Raw genomic sequence first — 22,029 nt, forward strand, 5'->3', positions numbered from 1 at the left:
CGTAAGCGGTAATTCATTAAAATTATGGCGTAATTATCAATGTAATCATAATTGAAAAAAAAGCCTGTTGCTATTGTTATAATTGAATGGATGGTAATTGAGTTCAGATGAATTACTTTGTAATTGTAACACATGCGTAGTTAACAATTATTAAAATATGTTTTATATCAAGTATACCTGTCAGTTCTGTTGAGGATCATTTTACCATTAAAATGAAAAAGAAATTGAGGGCTAAGATGCCCACACCAAAAATATTAATACCAATATTTTCATTAATTAGGAAGCCTAACAAGGTAACTAAAACATGGAAAAAAATGAGATGATATATAATATTTATATGCGTATTTTACAGCTGATTTAAGACATGGGTCAAAACTGACCTGTTATCATAACAGATGCTAACAAAAAGCGAACACAAAAGGAAGATTAAGTTTTTTGAGGTTATTTTTAAAGGCTCTGTAATTATAATTAATTGTAATTGAGAACGTAATTGCAATTGAATTTCTGGGGAAAAATAATAATTGTAAATTTAATTGAAATTTAAAAAAAAAAATGCCAGACAACATAATCGGAATTGAGAACGTAATTGGAATTTTAAAATGTAATTGACCCCAACCCTGACTCAAACAAATAAGAACACATTGTATATTGTGTATACTAGAGTAAGGGTATCTAGGTATGTGGTATAAAGTACCTATTGAAAAATCCCAATGAATTCCGTCAGAGAACTTGTTTTAACAATAGCAGCGTTGGGCTAACAGTACAACCCTGTACATTAAACAAATGAATAAAACATCATCTTTCTTTCAGAGACACGCATCGCACCCTGTGACTGCGTTTGACATTATCAGATGAAGCGCCCCCACTTGTCACAACAATGCCAGAGCGATTGCAGATCCTCTCATCAACTTGCAGTCTATGTGATAATGAGCATGCTGCAATGGTACACGCACTGAAAACCAGCGAGCTTTGTGAAACTGGATGACATATTCACCCTCCACAATGTAGTTAACTGACGACAAAGTATATCTGGGGAGGGTTGACCACATATTAAGTTTCTGTCTACTGAAATGACCCTTCATGTGACGGACTGTGTAATGATGCTGACATCAGTTTGCTTGATGAGCACTTTGTGCATTTGGTGGCGTTGAGTCAAAAATCAAAGCCTATTGTGTGAACGGCAGCAGGGAAATAAAAGTGGTCATTTTTCCAACACTAATCCTGCACTAAGGCCCTATCATTAAAGCTGACATCTGAGTGTAGGTACCATCACGAAGCTGCACTGACTTAGGCAAGATTCACAGTGGAAAAGACGTCTGTTTATACAACACAACTTGGTGTTTTTAGATTGTGTAAACACAGTAGAAAAACCTTTTCTTGAAATCATGTGGGTAAAGATTAACAGACAGCCTTTAGGTAAAGAATTGTGTAGCACATAACTCATATAGGTAATTATTTATCCTGTAGATTATTCATTTTTTAAAAACCTACCGAATCAAGAGCCTGAGTAATTTTGAATTCACTTTCTTTGTTTGCATTGTTTCAACTGTTTCAGAAAAAACCAAGTGACAGAGGTGAAAAGAGTACTGATATATCCTACTCAATTAGAAGTAGTGTTACTTGATTGAAATTGTACTCAAGTACAAGTAAGTCATACATAAAATACTCACGTACAAGTAAAAAGTAGCTCGGTTACTAGTTACTTTCACCCCCACGTTTATTTTTTGGTAATACATTTTGCCACGGTTCCCTTGGATACAGTAAACATCTATATATAAACTTGAAGAGGAAGAGACCAAATCTTGCACAATTGGAACTCTATTTTACACAAATGCATCTGTGTAAAATAAAAGACTTGTCATATTATAGAATTATTTTTTAAATAAAATAACACCAATGATTTCAATTAAAAATTCAAAACAATTCCCAGGCTCCAAGTATAGCTACATTTAATGTGCCATATTGGTAACATCATAATAGGTAGAAACCCCAAACTGAACCTAAGAAAGTGGCTGGATGTTGAAATGGCACAACTAAGAGCATATGGATTATGTGTTTTCATAATACTCATAGTATTGTGGTTTGGGGTACCTTTTTGACAATAAACTCTTACAACAACTGCAACAAATTACTGTTTTTAAAACGTACTTAAGTACAAGTAAAATGACTGATTTAGAAATATACTCAAAAAAAGGACAAGTACCAATAAAAGCAACTCAATTACAGTAACATAAGTACTTGAAATCCATAACTTTCACCTCTGCCTAGCGATACAACCCACTACTTACATGAAACCTTTGGTCCAACTCAGAGTTGATTAGCTTCCTGAAATCCTGTCATCAAGAACGAACCAAAAAGCGAGGCATGCAGAAAAAGATACAAAAGAGACATGCAAAAAGTTAACAACTTTAGACCACATTTTAGGTTGTATAATACATGTATACATTATTGTTATATGTTAAAGAGTTAAAGTGTTATGCAAGTCAGTAAAAACAGAGATTATTTCTAATCAAACACTGCACTTACCTTTTGAGACACAAGGAAAGTTAGCCTTCGGATTCCATGCTCGAATAGCAAAGATTTCTGCATTTAGAAAAAAAAAAGGGTTTTAATCTCCATAAATTACTTATTATTTCATAAATTACAGATTTTTCTAAGGCATGGGACAGAAACCTCAGTCCTCCAAGGCCACATTTGAAGTCTGAGTTTGAGACTTCCATTTAATCATAAAACAAATATGTACTATAAAGGTACCTTTGATTGAGTGAACTCCCGAAACATGGCGGCTAGGCCATCATCCTCGATGTCCATGTCAATTCTAATGGCCACATTTAGGATATGAATGGGTTCGTCCTGGATGCTCTGGATGACAACATAAACCCATATTAAAATCACATATTTAAAAGCATTTAAATCAGTGATGGCTTCTGGGTAACAGAGAGACTCATTACTTTGTTGTCTTCTTCGCCGTACAGGACAGGATTGCCCCCCTCTGAGAACGAGGGGCTTGAGGGAGGCAAGTCAGAGAAACAGCTCAAAACGTCCGTTATGTTCCTGAAAATTTAAAACGTTAAAATTATTCACATATGCAAATATTGTGCAATCTATTTACAGAAATAGAAACTGACTTTGAGAATTCCTGGAAGGAGCTGAAGGCGACCATGGCTCCCATGCGTTGACAGGGGGGTGTGAAAGAAGTGTCAAGCAGAACGTCGCTCACACTGGCCACGTGAACCATGCCGTAGTGATTCAAGTTGGACGAGAAGGACATCCTAGAGCGCACACAGCGAACATTTATATTCAAAATGTAACTGAAACAAGTTGGGCATTGTAACAAGTTCCTCAGGCATCGTTTAGGAACCATTAGATGTGGACCACACATTTTGAGATGCAGAAATAGGAAATAGGTTGCTCAAAAAGTAGCAAAAATTGTTCAGTGCAAGATCTATGTGAAGCTCACGTTAGTAATAGAATGACATCATTAAAAGGGAACATGCTATAAACAGTTTAATTGCAGAAAAAGGTTTTGGTAAAACTTTACTTTTACATTTTATACATAAAGACTGACATTATGCTGTCATTACTATAACATGACACCTGTCATTATCATGATTAAGGTGTCATGAAGGCTGTCATTAATGTCGTTCCTTCATTACTCTAAACCCTTTGCCTTAACCTTAACCGGGGCTGGACGATTTCATCAACTTTTTAAAGAAAAATTTGAATTTCAATTCGATTTTTTATTTTTTTTTAACGCACTTAAAAATGACTGCGACATCAGATATATTGTCAAAAGTGCAATTTTATTGCTGTGATTGTCCTCAAAAGTTAAAATGCATAGAACAATCACAAAATAAAAAAATATTCAACAAGTCATTCAACAATTTCAAGCTTTAACCCAGGTTTAAGCAAAAGTGCAACATCAACTTCACAGTAGCTTCAATTTTCTGTTTAAGAAATCAGATAACTACATTATTTAGAACATATAATATTATAATTAAAAAAAATAATAAACTCTTCCCTAAGCATCTCAGCATAGTGCGAATAAAAAAATGAAATATAGCCTACTCAAAGGTTAAACAAATGTAAACAAAGAGGGGCCTAGCTCACATTGAGCGATGGTAACCCACAAGGACAGAACGTGAAAAAGTCTGAAAAACTGTGATGGGGAAAATTAATAAATAAATAAAATCTAATATTTGCCCAGCCCTAACCCTACCCAACGCCCCGAGATCCCTCCACCTAATCTAAAAAATGCCAACATAGCTCCTAAGGTGTCATAATTTTGCGAATAACACTTAATGACAGCCTTTGTGACACCTTATTAATGCTAATGACAGCCTAATGTCAGCGTTATGTATAACCCTTCAAGTAAAGTGTTACCAGGGTTTTTTCTCTTTTTTTTTTAAAGTGGCAAAATTAATCCACAAGACCCAAAAGAAAAAGTGAAAACCTGAAGCCACCAAAAAGCCACCCTGAAACACAAACTATTTTCATGGCAGTTCATTCCACCATCCTAAGCAGGGCTATCAAAAAATTACACCCAGTGAGAACTGTCAAGTGAATCAAACCTGTCAACAGAATCCGAGTCTGAGGTATTATTCTTCTCAGCATTATCATCCTTAGATTGTAGCTCTTTAGCATCCTGGGCATTTGTTTCCTGCAATTTTGTGTCCAGGGTTTTAACACCGTCCAGGACTGGAGCTGCGACTCTCCTGCCACGACAGTCACAGGTTTTAGCTGAAGATTTCAACTGAGGGGCAACAACGTGCCCCGAAGTATTACTAACATGATGCGTCTTTTTGACATTTTACCAGTTTGTCCTGAACTTCACACAAAACATCACAGATAAACACAGTGAAAAGCAAAACAACTAATTATTTACAAAAAAAGCACATATTAAGACCCTGGCTTTGGTTTAAAACAGGAATACTGTGCTGTTGTCACGCGATATTTGGAAATAGGAGTTATATTTTTGTTAAACTGAGTTAAAAATATGACTTTTAGCATGCGGCTTGGCAGTCTAAAATTACTCAGCAATAGAAAGAATGTTCACAATACCTGTTAAGAGTGGGGATGTTCCCTCTGCAATTAAATGACATTGATTACCAAGTGTTAGAAGCATCAGGAGATAAAGACAGTCAGGGTGTAGGAATGTGTGAATTTACAAATAGCTCCGACTGTGAATCAATAAAGATCTTAATCGTTGATGGTAACATGCTTGCATTGAAGATAAAAAAAACAAAAACATTATTGTTGCAACAAACACATTTCATAGCCCGGCTGCCAATCTCACGACATGCATCATGAGATCCGAAGAAGATCATTTCATGCTCGCATGCTGTCTTTTTATTTGCAATAAGTCACACCTATGTGTTAATGCACAGAGCAGAACAAGATCATGCAGCACCATTTGTAAATGATGGCATTCATACTTGTTCTCCATTTAATCATGTTAACAAAAAACTGCAAATAACTCAATAGCAAATTTACTAAACTACACACACACACAAGACAGAAAATATTACAACTCGGGTTGCGTGGGGGGGATTTGGAAACTTAAGCTCAGGAATTTTGAGAATATAGAAAAATATAAACTTTTCATGGGGATTATTTATTGGAACTAACTGGAAATATAAATATTAGTATCCATTCAAAACAATAGAATAAAAAAAAACCATCACATTTAAACTCGAGTTACAAAATGATGGTAATTTTCAAAGTTGAATACTTTCGATGGGAATTTACGGGACATTTTTAAAATTGAAGGTTATGAAATATAGTTAGGAAAATATATTTCAGCATCATCTAAAACAGGTTTCTCAAATGGGGGTACATGTACCCCTATGTAATGGCACTACAGGGGATACTTGAGAGCAAAAGAGTGGAAATCTAACAAATGAAAGCATTAAAAATATGAAGTTTTATAATGCTTGATTTAAAATGATAATCATTATAACAAAAATGATCTTGATTAGAACATGAATGAAAATACAAGGGTCACTCTTGGTTCAACACCTGATGGAAATAATTCTATTCAATAGGCACTAAATACTGTTTCATTCCACTTAATTACTAAATGGGATTCATCACTTTTTCATTCCACCGTTATGCTCTATAGTTGTTTTTTTCCATAGGATTCAGAATTAAGGGGGGTTTGTGGGGTTAATCATGTAATGCACAAATATTAATCAAAGCAGATATACGCTACCTGTTTGGATGCGAGGATGGAAGCATGAATTGGAACTCGACTACACACGTGTTGTCCTTCAGCTGTCGGTGCTGAACGCTATTGAGCTCGTACGCTATGTACGCTCTACGAACATACACCTGAAATCAAGATAAAGTTGTTCCTTGGGGATGAAAAGGCACCAAATGAATGAGAGGAAAAAAAGTTCAGACATCTACTCCTCTCACCTCAAGGGCGGCCATTCGAACCACCTGATTGTTGTGGTAGAAGAAGTTTGGGAGGACATCAAAAATGGACGTCTCTGAGAGGATCAGTTTCTAAGAGAAGGGAAAACTCTTTAAAACATTAATCAAACTCCTAGATGAAGCTAACATGTTTATTGTTTCCGTTGTTGCTCACCTGAAGGTTCTCAATACAGAACTGGTGCCCATACATATCAATGGCAGAGAGGAAGATTGACTCCACCTGGTTGTGTCTAAGCTCATATGAGGGAAGGTGTGAAGCTATCAACACCTGTGGAGCACAAATGATTGTTTCTTTAGGTTTAATGTACAACGAACATTAAAATATATCCTTCCAGTATATACTTCAGATACTTCCATATCTGAGCTCAGTGGACCTTATTCAGAGGTACACAGTGACATCTGGTGGTTAAATCTTCAACATGCTCCATCCTGATGCTGAGAGCTTATCGCACTTTTCACAGTCAAAGTTTGTTTACAGCCTTGATGGGCTGCCAGCTATAATCGCACCAATAACAGACACTCAACTTTTTGAAGAACATACAAACTTGTTATTGTGCCATTCTCTTTCTTTAAAACCAAGCCATCGCTTTTTTCCATAATAACATTTTTAATTTAATTACAAAAAAGGGGTCTGTTGATGTTTTGAAGCCACGGCACATGAGGTCTAGCCAAGAGGAAGGGTAAAAAGTAGTGATGCACGACGTTATCGGTAGATATTGGCTTTAAAATGAAGTATCGAACGTCGGCCATTCTGCCAATATAATTAACCAATAAAATAACAGGCTTTGCTTCCTTGATCAATCCATAAACATCATATACGTAGAGGCCTCATCGCCCATGGAGAGGTGTGTGTGGAGCAAACTGCAAGAGAGTTTGTAAACCAATGGAGGTAAGCTAAGAGGCACACAACAATCTTAAAGTTGAATTATTCATTGAATTTACCAATTTCCAAACGGTTTGATTCTTTCCTCATATAAAAGCTGTGACACAGAATGTTTGGATCTTGTCAAAATGCTGTTTTTACCACTCAAATATAACATTTAAGTAGGTAAGAATTGACTAGAAGTAACTGTTTTAAGTAGGCTGCAAGTATCATAATTGTTTGGTTTAAGAAACAATTGTCATGAATAAATGACATGTTTTACATAACGACATAAGCTGAAATAATTTTCTTATTTTGCACAAGGAATGATTACTAATGCATCATTTTCAGCTTTGTCTTATGTCTGTATTTTCCAGCAGGCTAACATGACAAAGAGTCTGCAGAATAACTGTATATTAACTCCACTACAGAAACTAGATGATCTCTGTAATTAGGTGTGAGGGGGAAAAAATATCATTGGCCAAACGGGTTGTAAAATATCAGCATATCCTATATTGAATAAAAAAAATTCCAATACCGTGCAATTCCATGTTTAAAGAGTGGGTTTCGCCTTCTTACCTGTCGAGCTCGGAGCGCCACCTTTGCATTGGTCGTCTTGCTGAGCTGAGTGAGCTCCGTCAAAATGGCAACAAGTTCATCTGTGAGTGTGGATTCACGGCCACAAAGCTGGTTCTAGACACAAAAGAGAAAATAAGACAGGACACTGTGATAAATCACTTCAGGGTTAATTTTTAAAAACTTTTTCAGAATAATAATGCTTTTTGGTTTTTTTTTTAACAACAGCTGCAGCACTTGCCAATGTAAAGCATTTTACTGAAACACCAATGAACCCCATAGTAGAGGCTTAATGAAATTAACCAACACATGATCTAACATTAGTTCATAGAAACTAGAGCTGTTTAAGTTCATCTGTATGTCTAAAATAAACAAAATGAAAGTCTGCCATTGTAAATCTGCTTTCTATTTAGATATAAAAGGCACTTACAATCAGCATCTTAACCAGTAGGTTTTTCTTGGTGACTTGAGCGTGGGAGAAGATATAGTTGAGCACATTGGCCAAGTCGCCTTTGTTTTCTTCACGCAGTGCAAAGACACACTTGTCATAGTGTCCTGTTAACAAGTCAGTAAATAAGATTTACAATCGAAATGAAACAAGAGAACTCACAGGAGCAGAGCTCCCCCAAATGGAAAGAAAAATTAAAGCAACAGATTTCATCAAATGTAAACACGACTTTTACATTCACAATAAAAAACAGAAACAAAGTGTGTCGTAGCGGATTCTTACCATTCTGAAACTGGGTCTCTACTTTCAGATACTGCCGGAGCAAGTCCATCACCACTGCCTTCATGTGTCCTCTGATGCCACTGCGATATCTGATAAAGATATATACCGTCATGTCTGATCATAAAGCTCAAGAATGTGTTGGAGATTCAATCAATTCAACCTGGCCTTACTGGGTTGAAAACGTTCGTAAAATGTTATATATTGATTGTAGGCATTAATGCTCACCTCTGCACCAGTTGAACAATGCTTTGGGTGTTCATGAAAAAGACTTCTCTCTCTGACTTCTTGTTAAGAGTTGCAGCATGGCTGTCCAGGATGTTTGCAATCTGGAGACACACGAGATACAAAATGTCAATGTCTGTGGAGACCTTTAAGTATTTAATCCTTTAATCAATATTGCATCTAAATTGTGGATGTTGTCTAAAAAAACACAAGTTAATGTGCATAAAATGTATGCATGAAACAGTATCACAGAAAAACCTTTTAATGCTTTTAATTAGAAAAATAAAATCCTAATATCTATATCTATGGTACGATGGCGTATTAGGGCCACATTAGAATAAAAAGAAGTCTGCGCACTACGAGATTAAAGTTGTAATACTTATAGAATCAAAGTCGTAATTTTATTAGATTAAAGTTGTAATATTTATAGAATAAAGTCGTAATTTTATTAGATTAAGGTTGTAATATTTATAGAATAAGGTTGTAATTTTATTAGATTAAGGTTGTAATATTTTGAGAATGTAGTCTTAATTTTATGAGAATGAAGCCATGAAAAAAAACTAATGATATAGTGCTCAGAATTCCCTGTTGAAGTGAATGTAACTAACACCAATAGCCCTGAAGTCAACCACTTCCAGCCAGCTCCTCCTCCACTAACGAGGCTCTTTGCTCCAAATCATTATGTTTTTTAGTCAGAACAAACGCAAACGTCTGCAAATTTGCTGATAACATTGTGGTGATATTGGGCCAAAGGCTCAGTATTTCACCATGTGTGAAACCTAAAGAGAAGTTTAACCTCACTAAATGCTCCACATTCTCCATAACACGCGTGCCCACAACACAGACAAGATCCTGTTTGTATTTCAATTTTATTCTCATACAATTACAACTTTATCCTCTAAATATTAAAACTTTAATCTTGAAATGTTATGACTATGCTTGGTACATGCATTCCTATTTTTACTGTACTTGTGTGTACTTTCTTTATTATTTATTTCTGTTTTATTGTGTTTATATTGCACCGTTGCCATTAATATTTATTTTCTTGTATGCTGCTGGTCCTGAGAAACAAATTTTTTTTTTATGGAAACATGAAGATGATAAAAAACCTTGAACCTTGACTTTAATATAATGAAATTACAATTTTATTCTGAAACTATTACGACTTTAATCTTGAAATACTATGATATCAATCACAGAAAATTATAATTTCAATAAGATACAACTTTATTCTCATAAAATTACAACTTAATTCTCGAAATAATACGACTTTGATCTTGTAGTGCCCAGATTTTTTATTTTATTTTAATGTGGCCCTAATGTGCCGTCGTACTATGGTACTCTCTAAGCTAACCAATTGTCTAAAACCTTTTACCATGGTAACACAAAAAAGTTGTTAATAAAGACAACAAACAGTTAAGTAAGATGTGCCACTGTGGCAGAAAAGCTAAGATAAGATAAGCATACTGTGAAGTGTGTTCATGTGTTAATGTTGCACCTGTTGACTGGGAAACTGGCAGATTACGGAGGTGATGTTGCTGGCATACTGAGCCATCTCCCTCTTTATGGCCTTCTCCACAGCAGGCGGAATGCGACCGGACACACTTGTCATGATGTCTTGAAGCTCCAGCAGCGGCAGAGAGGGGTCGCGCATGGTCTTCATTAACTTTTCCACCCACTCTTTCAACTACGACAAACACAAGACGTCCATATTTATCAGGAGCTGCCACAGCCACTATGACTGATGAATGCGCTCACTCAGGTATTTATTTATAGGTGCATACCTTGATATTAAAGAATGTCTCTGGAAGGCAGTAGCCATTCATTATGTGTACAAGATGGTCCAGTGTGTTGTGGAAGACTCTGTGCAGCTTCTCTCCTCTCAGAGCTACAGCTTGGATCAATGGAAGAGCTCCAGTGTATAACTCAGCCTGGAGGATCAAAAACACCAGAGAGTAAAATGGTTTAGCGAAAAGCTGCTCACTTGGTCATTATTTGTCTTGAAAAATCTTAATCCAGTAAGCTAGTTAAACACGTTGCTCCATTAATTGTTAGCCAAGTGGTCACACGTTAACCGGAGGTGGATTATTTCTGTCTGCTTTTTTCTAGCATTAGTTAAATGCGTTTTTTTCAGTACGGACATACACTACCGATCAAAAGTTTTAGAACACCACACTTTTTCCAGTTCTTTACTGAAAATTATTCAGTTTATTGTATCATTGCACTCTGAAATGAAAGCATAGAACAAATAAGTAATTTGAGTTGAAAAAGAAATCATGGGATCAATTTATAGACCAAAATGTATTCTAAACTTTTGACTCATCAAAGTACAGTGAGTTCCAACACTGGTTTTATGCAAAGTAACCAATTAAAGTTGGAACACCTGTAGGAAATAGTAGCACCAGCTATCAAAGCTGATTCAACCTTCATTGCTGCAGAACAGCTTTACATTGTTAGCCCACTTCGTGTTCCCTGAAAAAGGCCTATTTGTATAATTCTGAAATGTACATTATTTTTCAGTTTTGGGAAACCAAACCTTTTTTTGAACCCCTGGCTGTTCAGTACTTACCTTTGTACCATTTCAAGCTATTCATTGGACTTGCTCAACTTGAATTGCAATGAATATCTGGCAAAATTAAGGTGTTCTAAAACTTTTGACCGGTAGAGTATATATATATATATATATAAACCTACAAACATGTGAACTAAGGATGTAACGATTCATCCATTAAATCAATAATTTTATGTATATTCAACTATATCGATCTAAACTTAGAGCGTCGTAAACTTTACAAATTCATCAGAGCAAAACGAGCTAAATGGATTGTGGGCGCATTGTGACACGCTGAACACGTGCAGTCCTGATTCCCTGGGGTTTGTACCCCTTATTAGCACGTGGAGTGACGCTTGCACACGTTTTAATACCCCTAAACCTTTAGTGAATCTGCCCCATTGAGTATTGAGGGCAGAAAAAGTGTTGGCTGGACTTTACAAAAATAAAATGTGAATACATTTGTTATTAAATGTTGTTTACCTGTGTGTTTATGTCATTCATTAATTTATAGATGACTCCCTTACAAGAAACAGCAGGAATCCACGAAACCTCACATGCACTGTTCAGTATCAGTAGGTATTTATTTCAGTCACACTGGTTCTAAATTAACCAATAGCATCCTTGAATTGAATCGACAACAACAACAAATCGTGTTTTGAATCAAATCGTTAAATTGGAACGTTTCACTCCTAATGTCAACTGTACCTGTTGTACTCTACTTGGGTCATCCAGTTGTAGTTTGGCGATAACACAACCAGGCTCCAGTGCCGCTCCAGGCCTTTTCACATAGTGAATGCAACCAGAGTCGGAAACGGTCAGGGTCATAACCATCTTCATCACCTGAAATTGAAAACACGAAAGCTTGAATCTACAAATACTACAGCATACTACACACTGCAATGTTTTGATTCATCTCCCCACCCCATTAATTTCTGCACCTCGATTTCAGCGTAGCACTGGCCGGCAAACACATGGCCACCGTCCTCGACCATATACTGAATAAGTTTTCCCGCAGAAGGAGATCTCAGCAGAGAAGGATCATTCTCCTTTTCAAAAACACAAGTCTTGTTCCCGATTGTGATTCTATACCTGTGGAGAAAACACATGGTTAAATAATAATTTACTTATGAAACAATAGTCACCTTTAAATGTTTTTTGTAGTCTTACCTGTCCACCTCTTCCTTCATGTAGGTTGTATAGCTGCTTCCATCATAAGAGAGCAACAGACCTCCATCACTGAGTCGATGGACATCCACTTCAGCAGAGGAGTTGTTCATGATGACCACATAGGAGTTGGGAGACTGACGCGTAACAGTCAGTGCATACTTGGTACCTTCGTAGATCAACTCCACATTCACAGTGTTGAGCAGCGTGTGTGCTGGAAGCACCTGGCCCCTGGTTAAAGCATCAAATCGGTCATATATATATATATATATATATATATATATTTTTTTTTTTTTTTTTTTTGGTATTTAATCAATTACATTTTCATGGTTTGTGCTTACCTTTCAAGAGAATGCAAAAAGTTAGAAACACTGTTCCTGAGATTGACATCTGCGACGTGCAGAGCGCCACTCACTATTCCCAACATGGTATCAGGACGCTCTGCCTGCGTGACACCACAACAGCTTAGTAAGACACTCAAGTTTAAAAACAAACTGTGTGTTAACTTATCACAGGCACAAATTATTTTGAATAGTGCAAAAAATATCAGTGGTTCTCAAACCTTTTTGGCTCAAGTACCCCTTTTTCTTAATTTTGAATGCAAGTACCCCCTTTTTTCCGACTAAAACATTTTGCTCAGAATTCTGTGAAAAAACAACTATAGGGCATAATGATGGAATAAATGAGTGTTAACATTCGTTTTAAATAATTCCATTTTGTAAACAAGTGGAATGAAACCGTATTTATTGCCTCCAGAAAAGATTTAGTTCTGTAGTTTTTTTCATTTACATCTCCCTCCTGACCAAGACTGACTTGTATTTTCAGTTCATGTTCTGATCAAGATCATTTCTATCATCAATTTGTGTATTTTGTTGTTGTCTATTTGTTCTTTCTATTATTCAGCATATTTTTCTCTTATTTTGTGTGCTTTAGTTATAGTTTTTATGTTGTTGGTCAGGTATTATTTAAATTATTTTCTCTCAGTGTGTGGGTTTTTGGTGTCGTCTGGTGGTTTCTAGTGTCGTTTTGTATGTTTCTCTATTATTTTTGTGTATTTTGTACTGGTCTTGTGTATTTATCTCTCAGTGTGTGAGTTTTTGGTGCCATTTTGTTGTTGTTTGTTTTATTATTCAGTATATTTTTCTCTTATTTTGTGTGTTTTTGTTGTCGTTTTGTGAGTTGCTGGTAATATTTAGTATGATTTTTATTTTTAAACTAAAAAATAAACATAAAACAACATATTTTTAATGCTTTCATTTGTTAATTTTCCCTCTCTCACTCTCAAGTACCCCCTGTAGTGCCATCGCACATACCCCCATTTGAAAAACACTGTGCTAATAGACAAAATGTGCACACCTGCATCTTCTCTGAGATGAGCCGGTCCAGCCAGCCTGTGTCGATGCTGTTGTTCTGAAAGCTCTCTGTCTCCAGCAGCTTAATGAGATACTCCACTGTGGTCCTGAAATCTCCTCTGATGGAAAGCTCTTTAAGAGCCACCACCATGTTGCTGGATACAAATAGAAACACAGTCTCTGTTAATACAATAAACACCATATATAATCATATTCATATCATAGTTACTGTATATGACAGTGCTGTTAAATCATGTGGAAACTAACGAGATGGCCTCTTCCCGATTCTCTCCCCAAGAGAAGCAGTGACCAAACTGGGAGTCTGCAAACTCGTGCAAACCTCCTGCTGCTGCAACACTGAAGTAGCCCCAGACATTCTTATTGCTACGGAAATTCAACTCTTGCACGGTTCCTGAGCTTGGCTTGAATCCCTGAAATTGAACAATCGTTAACATTAAATGGAAATAAGAACAGACTGTAGTTGCACTAAAGCACCTTCAGGGTTCTCACCAGGAATTTTTCACAGTGTAGGGAATCTCACTGTGCGTGAGTGTTGTAGGGGGTTTTTAATTTTTTTTCCAGCCTTACTTTAAAGCCAAAAGTCATTTGTTGGATTGGTGAAAGGTCATGACGAATTTAGTTAGAGTTACTCATGCTTGATATAGGTCATCCATTAATAAATAATCACAGACACTGTATAGACAAGAAAAAACATTTTATTCAAAAGACTGATTCGAAGATGCGCTTTTCAAATATATATGAAGTAGTATGTGATATGGGACTTGCGGTAATATTGGGACAATTATGGACAGGCCCCCACTCAACTCATTAATTTTGATTAGTTAATTATGAAGCACACCATTTATATTGGATGGTGATTATGGGTCACAAAACAAAAGATGCACAGAGTAGAGCTTTAATTTGGCCTAAAAAGAAGACCTGAGCCCGACAGAACATGGACCGAATCGTCCCGATTTATTTGTTTCTTGGTTATGCAGATTAAAAAAAGTTTAAATAACATGGGCTTGCCTGGAAGTCCAAGTCTGCAACAATTATTAGGATCAATCTGATTAAAAAAAGAAAAAAAAAAAAAAAAAAAAAATCAGAAAAGCCTCCCTACACTGGTCAAAATACACGGGGCAACATCAATCCGTAGGGGATCAAATTTACATCGTAGGGGGCCACTACGCTCAATGGCGCTGGTGAGAACCCTGACTTTACATACTGAGATGAGGCAAATCATATAAACACGATAATATTGTGGGCTTTTGAACTTACTTCATCAGGATTTTCACTTGTGATTCTAGCTGCAATGACATGACCCCGTGGAGAGGGGGAGGTGGACAGAGTCTCAAAGTCTATGGGGCAGTCTCCCCAGGGCTGGACCCCATAAAGCATCCGAATGTCCTTTATCCGATAAAGTGGAATTCCCATAGCAATCTGGCAAAAGAAGGAATGATGGACGGTGGTCAAACAATAACACATTAGGATAATTATGGAGAGTGGCACTCGAGTCCAAGTGGAATGGGATTATCCAAACAATACATTTTATTCTAAATTTTAAGCAGTTTGCAAGTCCTGTAGTAATCTTCAAAAAAGAGAATCATTTGTAATTTCAGAGAAGCTCGTCCACCCCTTTGTCTCCTCCAGGCTGGACTACTGTAATGCACTCATCATCGGGATCCCTTGCAGGAGCCTCTAAAAGCTCCAGTATGTTCACAACAGTACTGCCAGGGTCCTGATGAGGAATGTGAAAACATGAGCACATCAGCCCCATCCTCCCTACACTGCACAGGCTCACCATTCTGTACCGCACAGAGTACAAGATCCTCCTGCACACCCATCAATGTCTGCATGGTGCGGCCACCACGTACCTAACTGAACTGCTCACACCACGCACCTCAACCAGGACACGGTCAGGCCAACAGCACCGTCTGGTGATGCCCAGGACACAGCCCAAAACAATGGGCGACGGGGCCTTTGAAGCCGCTGCTCCCCGCCTGTGCAATACCCTCACAGACCACCTCAGGACCCAGCCGATGGTGGACGCATTTAAGAAAGGACTTAAAACCCACCTTTTTACACAAGCTTATTTTAACAGCTAATGCTTGTTTTTAGTCTTGTCTTTTTAATATATGTTGTGTTGTATTGTTTTAATTCTCTCGTCCATTGTAGCACTTTGAGATTTGGTGTCAAATGTAAAGTGTAATAAAATATATTATTATTATCTACGTTGGTGAGAACATAATTCCCACAGTAACACCTACTGAGCTTAACAACAGAGCTTCGCTGGTCCTTCAGCTTGACTGCTTCTACCTATTTAAACACAATCCCAAAGACTACAGAGCAAACCACATGATACCTATGCTGCTACAAACCCTGCATCTTCTACTACAATGTTTCTGCCTCTCTTTCTTTGCAGTTGGTTTCCAAGGAAACCAGAGGCCATTGTGCTGGTGGTGGTGTTGGTGAAGCATGCTAAATTTGACTAATACAGGACAAAGTGGAGGTGACGCAACAGAGTGTGCGAGAGATGCACCTGTAGCTGGGCGGCCGGGAGGTTGACATCAGCCACCATCTCAGTGCAGGGATGCTCCACCTGCAGGCGGGGGTTAAGTTCAAGGAAGTAGAAGCTGCCGTCCTGGCTGTAGAGGTACTCCACTGTCCCGGCACTGACGTAACCCACCATCTTGGCCAGCTTTACTGCACACTGAGGAGGAAATTGATATTTTGTTTTACTTTATGACAAAAACTCGAGGCCCGGGGGCCAATAATCAAGAGAGAGAAAGAGGGAGGGAGGGGGAGAGAGAGAGAGACAGAGAGAGAGAGAGACAGAAAGAGAGAGTACAAAATTGAGAAATAACGACAGTCTTGGTTCCACACCAGGCGTGAGATGACCGGCAATGATAAAAACTATAGAAACCAATCTATTCAGGAGCCACTAAATCAGCGTTTTTCAACCTTGGGGTCGGGGCCTCATGTGGGAGTTTACATGTGGTTGCCTAAAATTTCTGAAAAATTAAAATAGATTTTGGAATTTTTAAATTATTATTCTCTTTTAAAATTAAAACCCAATTTTAAACAACTTTATTTCTATACTTTTACTTTGTGAAATATTGATCTAGTTCAACTAAAATTCAGTAAAAAATAAAAAATAAATCTGAGTTCAAACATGATCAAAAAATAATTCTAGAAAAAATATGTCTTTGGGGTCACCAGTCACGATCCAATAAAGGTTGGGAACCACTGCACTAAATACTGTTTCTTTCCACTTATTTACAAAATGAGATTATTCTTAATGTGTTTTATTACTAGTTTATTCCATCTATAGTTGTTTTTAAATAGTTTTCTAAGCAAAATATACTAACGAACGAAGGGGGTACTCGGATTCAGAAATAATAGAAAGGGGGCATCCAATTTGGCCTGCAGGAGAAAGCAAAAAAAAAAGAAGATAGAAAATCATGAATCAATGTGTAAATTACCAACTAATTTGTTGTTTTTATGCCTAAATTCTGCAGCCCACCAATTACAAAGAAAAACCTGATTGGTAGGAGTTTTTGTATTGCTGCAACTATATGATTTACTTGGGACACGAAAGTAGCATATTCACTGATGATTTGGCTGCTTTAACTAGAAGCAATCAGTTCTTTAAGCCTGACCAGCACCACTGACCTGTTCCATATCTTCAAAGATATCAGAGGTAGCTATGGTAGCAGGAGCCTCCTCAATGATTTTCTGGTGACGTCGCTGCACGGAGCAGTCTCGGCCAAACAGGGAAATAGCATTTCCGTACTGATCAGCTAAAATCTGAACCTCCAAGTGGCGGGCATGTTTGGCCAGCTCCATGACAAAAATTGGTGATCCAGGAACCTCTGTTTGGACCTGAACAATCCAAAAAAGACAAAAAAAAAAAATACTTTAAAGTGTGTTTTCTAAGGAGGTGATTTGATCAAACATGTTAACGTACCTGTCTAAAGAGGTTCGGAAAGTCCTCTGCGGAGTTGACTTTACGGATCCCTTTTCCTCCACCTCCTTCTGAGGCCTTTATCATAACAGGATAGCCAATTTTTTCAGCAGCCTGGCAACAAAAAAACCATCAGGTATTTAATAGTCATTTATACAAAAGCATACATGTTGTGACTTAATCAGGTAAATGGCCTACCTTCATGCCATCCTCGAAATCTTGGATGCACCCGAGCTCATATACGTCGTGAGGAACGCTGATAAGTTTCTTCTTTTGATTGTTCTCGCTCCATTCTACCGTCAGACCTGACACGGAAAATAGAAGTGAATATTTGCGTCCTCATTTCACAGGATATCAACCTGTATTTTCATAAACATGATCCGAGACATTTGGAAATGAAAATATAAATATAATAAACTTTCAGGCTATATTTGACCTACCAGAACCGCTCCAGGGCAGCGTTGGAATTCCAGCTGTCTGGGCCACAATCGACGAAGCAATTTTGTCTCCGAGAGCCCACATAGCCTGACTTGGAGGACCTAAAGAGACGGTAACACATTTTTATGAAGTATCTTTTCAGTTAAAAGAAAATACTTTTAAGCAAGGAGGCAATGTGCTCTTACCCATGAAAGCAATGCCATGTTTGCAGAGTAACTCTGGCAATTTGGGGTTCTCTGAGGCGTGACCCCATCCAGCCCACACAGCCTAACATGCATCATGCAAATGTTGTCAATGTGAGAAATTGTTAATAACAGTAAAGTCCAACTAAAAACAAAGTTGGTACCTGAACAGGAATCCGTTTAGCGATGTCCAGAATCAGTTCCACGTTGGCATAGTTGTTGTTGTTTGTCCCTCCTGGTACAGGCACATAGTGGTCTGCAATTTTGATGTACTCTAAAACAAAATTAAGAAGCCAATAATCAATTCAGTACAAGAAAAAACATGTTCTACAAGGTAGAAACCTGCAGTTTCTAAAATTCTTAACTCTCAGATAGATTAGTGGTAGAAGAGAAACCACTGTTAAAGGGATAGTTCGCCTATTTAAGACATGGCGTATGCAATCCTCACCAGCACTATAGTGCATACACATTGTTTCACTCAGTGGTCACCTCCCTGGTCCGAGTTCTGGCCGTTTGAAGTTGGTCAAGAAAGTAGTCCCGGTTAGTTTCCGGGGCCACAAAACTGTGCGTTTTTAATAGAAAAAAAGATATGCGTTTGAAAGCTTGATTCATTTACATCACAAAACCGCCCATAAAAAAAATTCATACCTCCAGTTTTAATCGGCACTATTTTCTCTTCCGTTTCCATCAATCCGCGCTGCCGTCAACGTCATCGGTTGCCGATGGCAACCCTCTGGCTGGTAACCGGAGTCAGACATGTTGTCCGCGAGTCGCGCTATCAACAGCTGATGGGATTAGGCGCACCGATGACGTTGACGGCAGCGCGGATTGATGGAAACGGAAGAGAAAATAGTGCCGATTAAAACTGGAGGTATGAATTTTTTTTATGGGCGGTTTTGTGATGTAAATGAATCAAGCTTTCTAACGCATATCTTTTCTTTTATTAAAAACGCACAGTTTTGTGGCCCCGGAAACTAACCGGGACTACTTTCTTGACCAACTTCAAACGGCCAGAACTCGGACCAGGGAGGTGACCACTGAGTGAAACAATGTGTATGCACTATAGTGCTGGTGAGGATTGCATACAACGTCATGTCTTAAATAGGCGAACTATCCCTTTAAGCCTTATTAAGCTGTTAATGCATTTCCTCACTCGTTTTTTTCCTACATTGACAGATATCATGCAAATCCTCACCTGCATTGGCTTTCAGGTCCTCTGGGGTTACCATGACGACAAAACGTATTGCCTTTTCATTGCGAAACATTTCGTAGGCCCAGCGGCGGATGGAGCGCATGCATTTAACTGCTGCAATTCCATTGTTGGCAATCAACACCTGAAAAAGCAAAAGGTTCGAGTTACTATTGTTGATTAATTTACTCGTGTTAGAGAAACAGGTACATGCAAGGAGGTGCAGTCAATTAGCAGGTAAGAGGTTACTCCTAAAATGTAAGAAAAATAAAAAATGAAGATGAAATTATTGTGTTTTTGATGTTATGACAGAACAAGTAGTAGTAGCTTTAGCAGTGCATTTAATATGATTCAATGTTGGGATTTTACTGTTTATTTGGGCTGCAGATAAACACTTGAATACAATATAACTGATCGGTGTCCCAGCACCTTTTTTGTTAAAAAAAAAAAAGGAAGAAGAAAAATACCTTTTCAATGACTTTATTACCACCAAAACGGGTGACAAACTCAGCAGGTGAGGCCACAGTGAAGTCCCTTTGGAGCTCAATGCGCCTGCGATCCCGTCCTTGTTTCACCAGGTGCAAACCAGACATGCTGGATCTGCTTTAGTGATAACAAAAAGCAAAAATGAAGTCCACTATAGTCTACTAAGTCTTTGATGAAGATGGACACAAAATCTTCAAGTGGTTCAGCAGCTGCAAATGTCTTTTAAAAGCAGCCTGCTCATACAAATACACCATTAGTGGCCCTTTAATTGACCTTACTAGTATGCAGGTGAGTTACAGAGATGGCAAACACTATAAATACTAAATCCAAAAAAAGGTACATCCATTAAATACAGAAAAAGGTAAAACATCTGGCATGAAAAGAAGAAAAGCAGGACAAGATTTGTAAAGTCTTAAACAAGTCAACTTGTTAAAACAAGTGTTGTCAATAGGGTTTTTAGGCTCCACCCATTATCAACCGTATGGGGATTGGACGGTACAGAGGGAGTGAGAGAATGCTGTGGCCTGAGTGACACTATTATTGCAACACTGCCTTGATCATTGGGAGAACACAATATGTCAATGCAAATTGTAAGACCTGGTTTCACTTCAGCCGAGGTTAGCAACGTTGTTCTGTGACAGAAGTTTCTTCAGAAAGGGAAAAGTAGACAACTCCCTATTGAGATTTTCCAGTTTTACACGTGCCAATCTCATCAATTCACCTCCATTCAAACCCTCTTAATTTATGCCCCTTTATGCCTGTTACTTAAAACCTCATATAAATTCTAAGCCTGGATACCCACCTCCTGCAGAAGTTGGGTGCCCGTTTTTTTCTACACACGCCAGACTAGAAGTCTGAGCAGGGTAAGCGAGTTTGATCAGCACTCGAGGCTCCTTTTGACAAACTACAACATTTTTACCATTGCAAAACCAACATTCTGTAGCCAAACCTCCTCTCAAGGGCAGCCCCACACACATGGGACAGAGAAATCCTTATACCAGAATGGAACAAGAGAAACCACATTTTTCACGTTTGCTGTAAAAAAGAAGCTAATCAGGAAAGAGTCGACTCCATGGAGTAAGCATCATGGTGTGCTAAACACACATAAGATTGTATGTAGGGCTGTTATACTTGATCCAATACTCGGTTACAATGTGTGCACAGTTCTAATGTGCTTCTGAAATCCTAAGAAAATTTAGAACTGCAGAAACCAATTATTTAGGTTCACCTTTGTTTAAAGTGGAAATTACCCACCAAAAATTTGAGAACCACTGGCTTACACACACGGCTTCAGACACAGCACATCACAGACCCAAGACAAATGGAGAACAGGGACTTTTCTTGTAGTCCCATTGTTAATGCATGCAGTTTTAATTAACAGTAAAATCACTGCTAAACAAGCTTAAGCCAAAAAAGAAGTACACAACTTAAAACAAATTGACAAGTACAAAACAATAACACACACTCTTATTCTGACCTTAAATTTTGCATTGGACCATTAACATGATCGAAACCCATTTCATAAGCACTGTCTGAGCTCCCTGAGGATGGTGAGATGGATCGGCTATCCTTTTCCTCTTGCTGCAGGTCCCCCTTCCCCTGGATTTCATCTTCTGAGTTGTCCTCCGACACCGATCCCACAATGAAGTGGGAGTGCAGTGCTGCGATGGAGGGGTTCTTCTGGGCAGCGCTGTCCTGCTGTGCCATGGCTGGATGACACGAACAGGCTGCAAAAACTGAAACAAAACAAAAAGGAAAACAGAAAAGATCTCAAATAAGTCCAACAATAGGGTACACAATGACAAAATAGGATTATATAAATGTAGGCCCTTGATAATACAGATGTCACTGTAAAGCACAGGGAGCCTAAAACCA

At 37.9% G+C, this 22,029-nt stretch overlaps 1 protein-coding gene across 10 annotated transcripts in view; it reads right to left on the reverse strand.

Moving 5' to 3' along the window:
* The window catches only part of acaca (acetyl-CoA carboxylase alpha), a 50,618-nt gene that overhangs the window by 21,447 nt on the left and 7,142 nt on the right, over window positions 1-22,029 (reverse strand). For 2 of the 10 annotated variants that reach the window (XM_028465804.1, XM_028465802.1), the window contains exons 2-34: window positions 21,632-21,890; window positions 20,136-20,271; window positions 19,675-19,813; window positions 18,644-18,753; window positions 18,483-18,564; window positions 18,300-18,398; window positions 18,058-18,164; window positions 17,863-17,973; window positions 17,568-17,777; window positions 16,435-16,605; window positions 15,174-15,335; window positions 14,163-14,326; window positions 13,900-14,050; window positions 12,885-12,988; window positions 12,547-12,774; window positions 12,318-12,468; window positions 12,085-12,219; window positions 10,610-10,756; window positions 10,324-10,512; window positions 8,829-8,929; window positions 8,604-8,692; window positions 8,304-8,428; window positions 7,877-7,990; window positions 6,590-6,703; window positions 6,418-6,507; window positions 6,212-6,330; window positions 5,062-5,085; window positions 4,572-4,715; window positions 3,129-3,272; window positions 2,952-3,054; window positions 2,755-2,862; window positions 2,527-2,583; window positions 2,289-2,333 (exon numbers count right to left, since the gene is read on the reverse strand). In XM_028465804.1, coding sequence (XP_028321605.1) covers window positions 2,289-2,333; window positions 2,527-2,583; window positions 2,755-2,862; window positions 2,952-3,054; window positions 3,129-3,272; window positions 4,572-4,715; window positions 5,062-5,085; window positions 6,212-6,330; window positions 6,418-6,507; window positions 6,590-6,703; window positions 7,877-7,990; window positions 8,304-8,428; window positions 8,604-8,692; window positions 8,829-8,929; window positions 10,324-10,512; window positions 10,610-10,756; window positions 12,085-12,219; window positions 12,318-12,468; window positions 12,547-12,774; window positions 12,885-12,988; window positions 13,900-14,050; window positions 14,163-14,326; window positions 15,174-15,335; window positions 16,435-16,605; window positions 17,568-17,777; window positions 17,863-17,973; window positions 18,058-18,164; window positions 18,300-18,398; window positions 18,483-18,564; window positions 18,644-18,753; window positions 19,675-19,813; window positions 20,136-20,271; window positions 21,632-21,861 — 4,203 coding nt within the window. In that variant the 5' untranslated portion in view covers window positions 21,862-21,890. The remainder of the gene's footprint in view (window positions 1-2,288; window positions 2,334-2,526; window positions 2,584-2,754; window positions 2,863-2,951; window positions 3,055-3,128; window positions 3,273-4,571; window positions 4,716-5,061; window positions 5,086-6,211; window positions 6,331-6,417; window positions 6,508-6,589; window positions 6,704-7,876; window positions 7,991-8,303; window positions 8,429-8,603; window positions 8,693-8,828; window positions 8,930-10,323; window positions 10,513-10,609; window positions 10,757-12,084; window positions 12,220-12,317; window positions 12,469-12,546; window positions 12,775-12,884; window positions 12,989-13,899; window positions 14,051-14,162; window positions 14,327-15,173; window positions 15,336-16,434; window positions 16,606-17,567; window positions 17,778-17,862; window positions 17,974-18,057; window positions 18,165-18,299; window positions 18,399-18,482; window positions 18,565-18,643; window positions 18,754-19,674; window positions 19,814-20,135; window positions 20,272-21,631; window positions 21,891-22,029) is intronic. The other 8 variants (XM_028465809.1, XM_028465806.1, XM_028465807.1 and 5 more) reach the window with 5 other exon arrangements.

The sequence above is a fragment of the Gouania willdenowi genome, chromosome 14 (assembly GCF_900634775.1).
Source record: "Gouania willdenowi chromosome 14, fGouWil2.1, whole genome shotgun sequence".
In the NCBI taxonomy this organism is placed as follows: Eukaryota; Metazoa; Chordata; class Actinopteri; order Blenniiformes; family Gobiesocidae; genus Gouania; species Gouania willdenowi.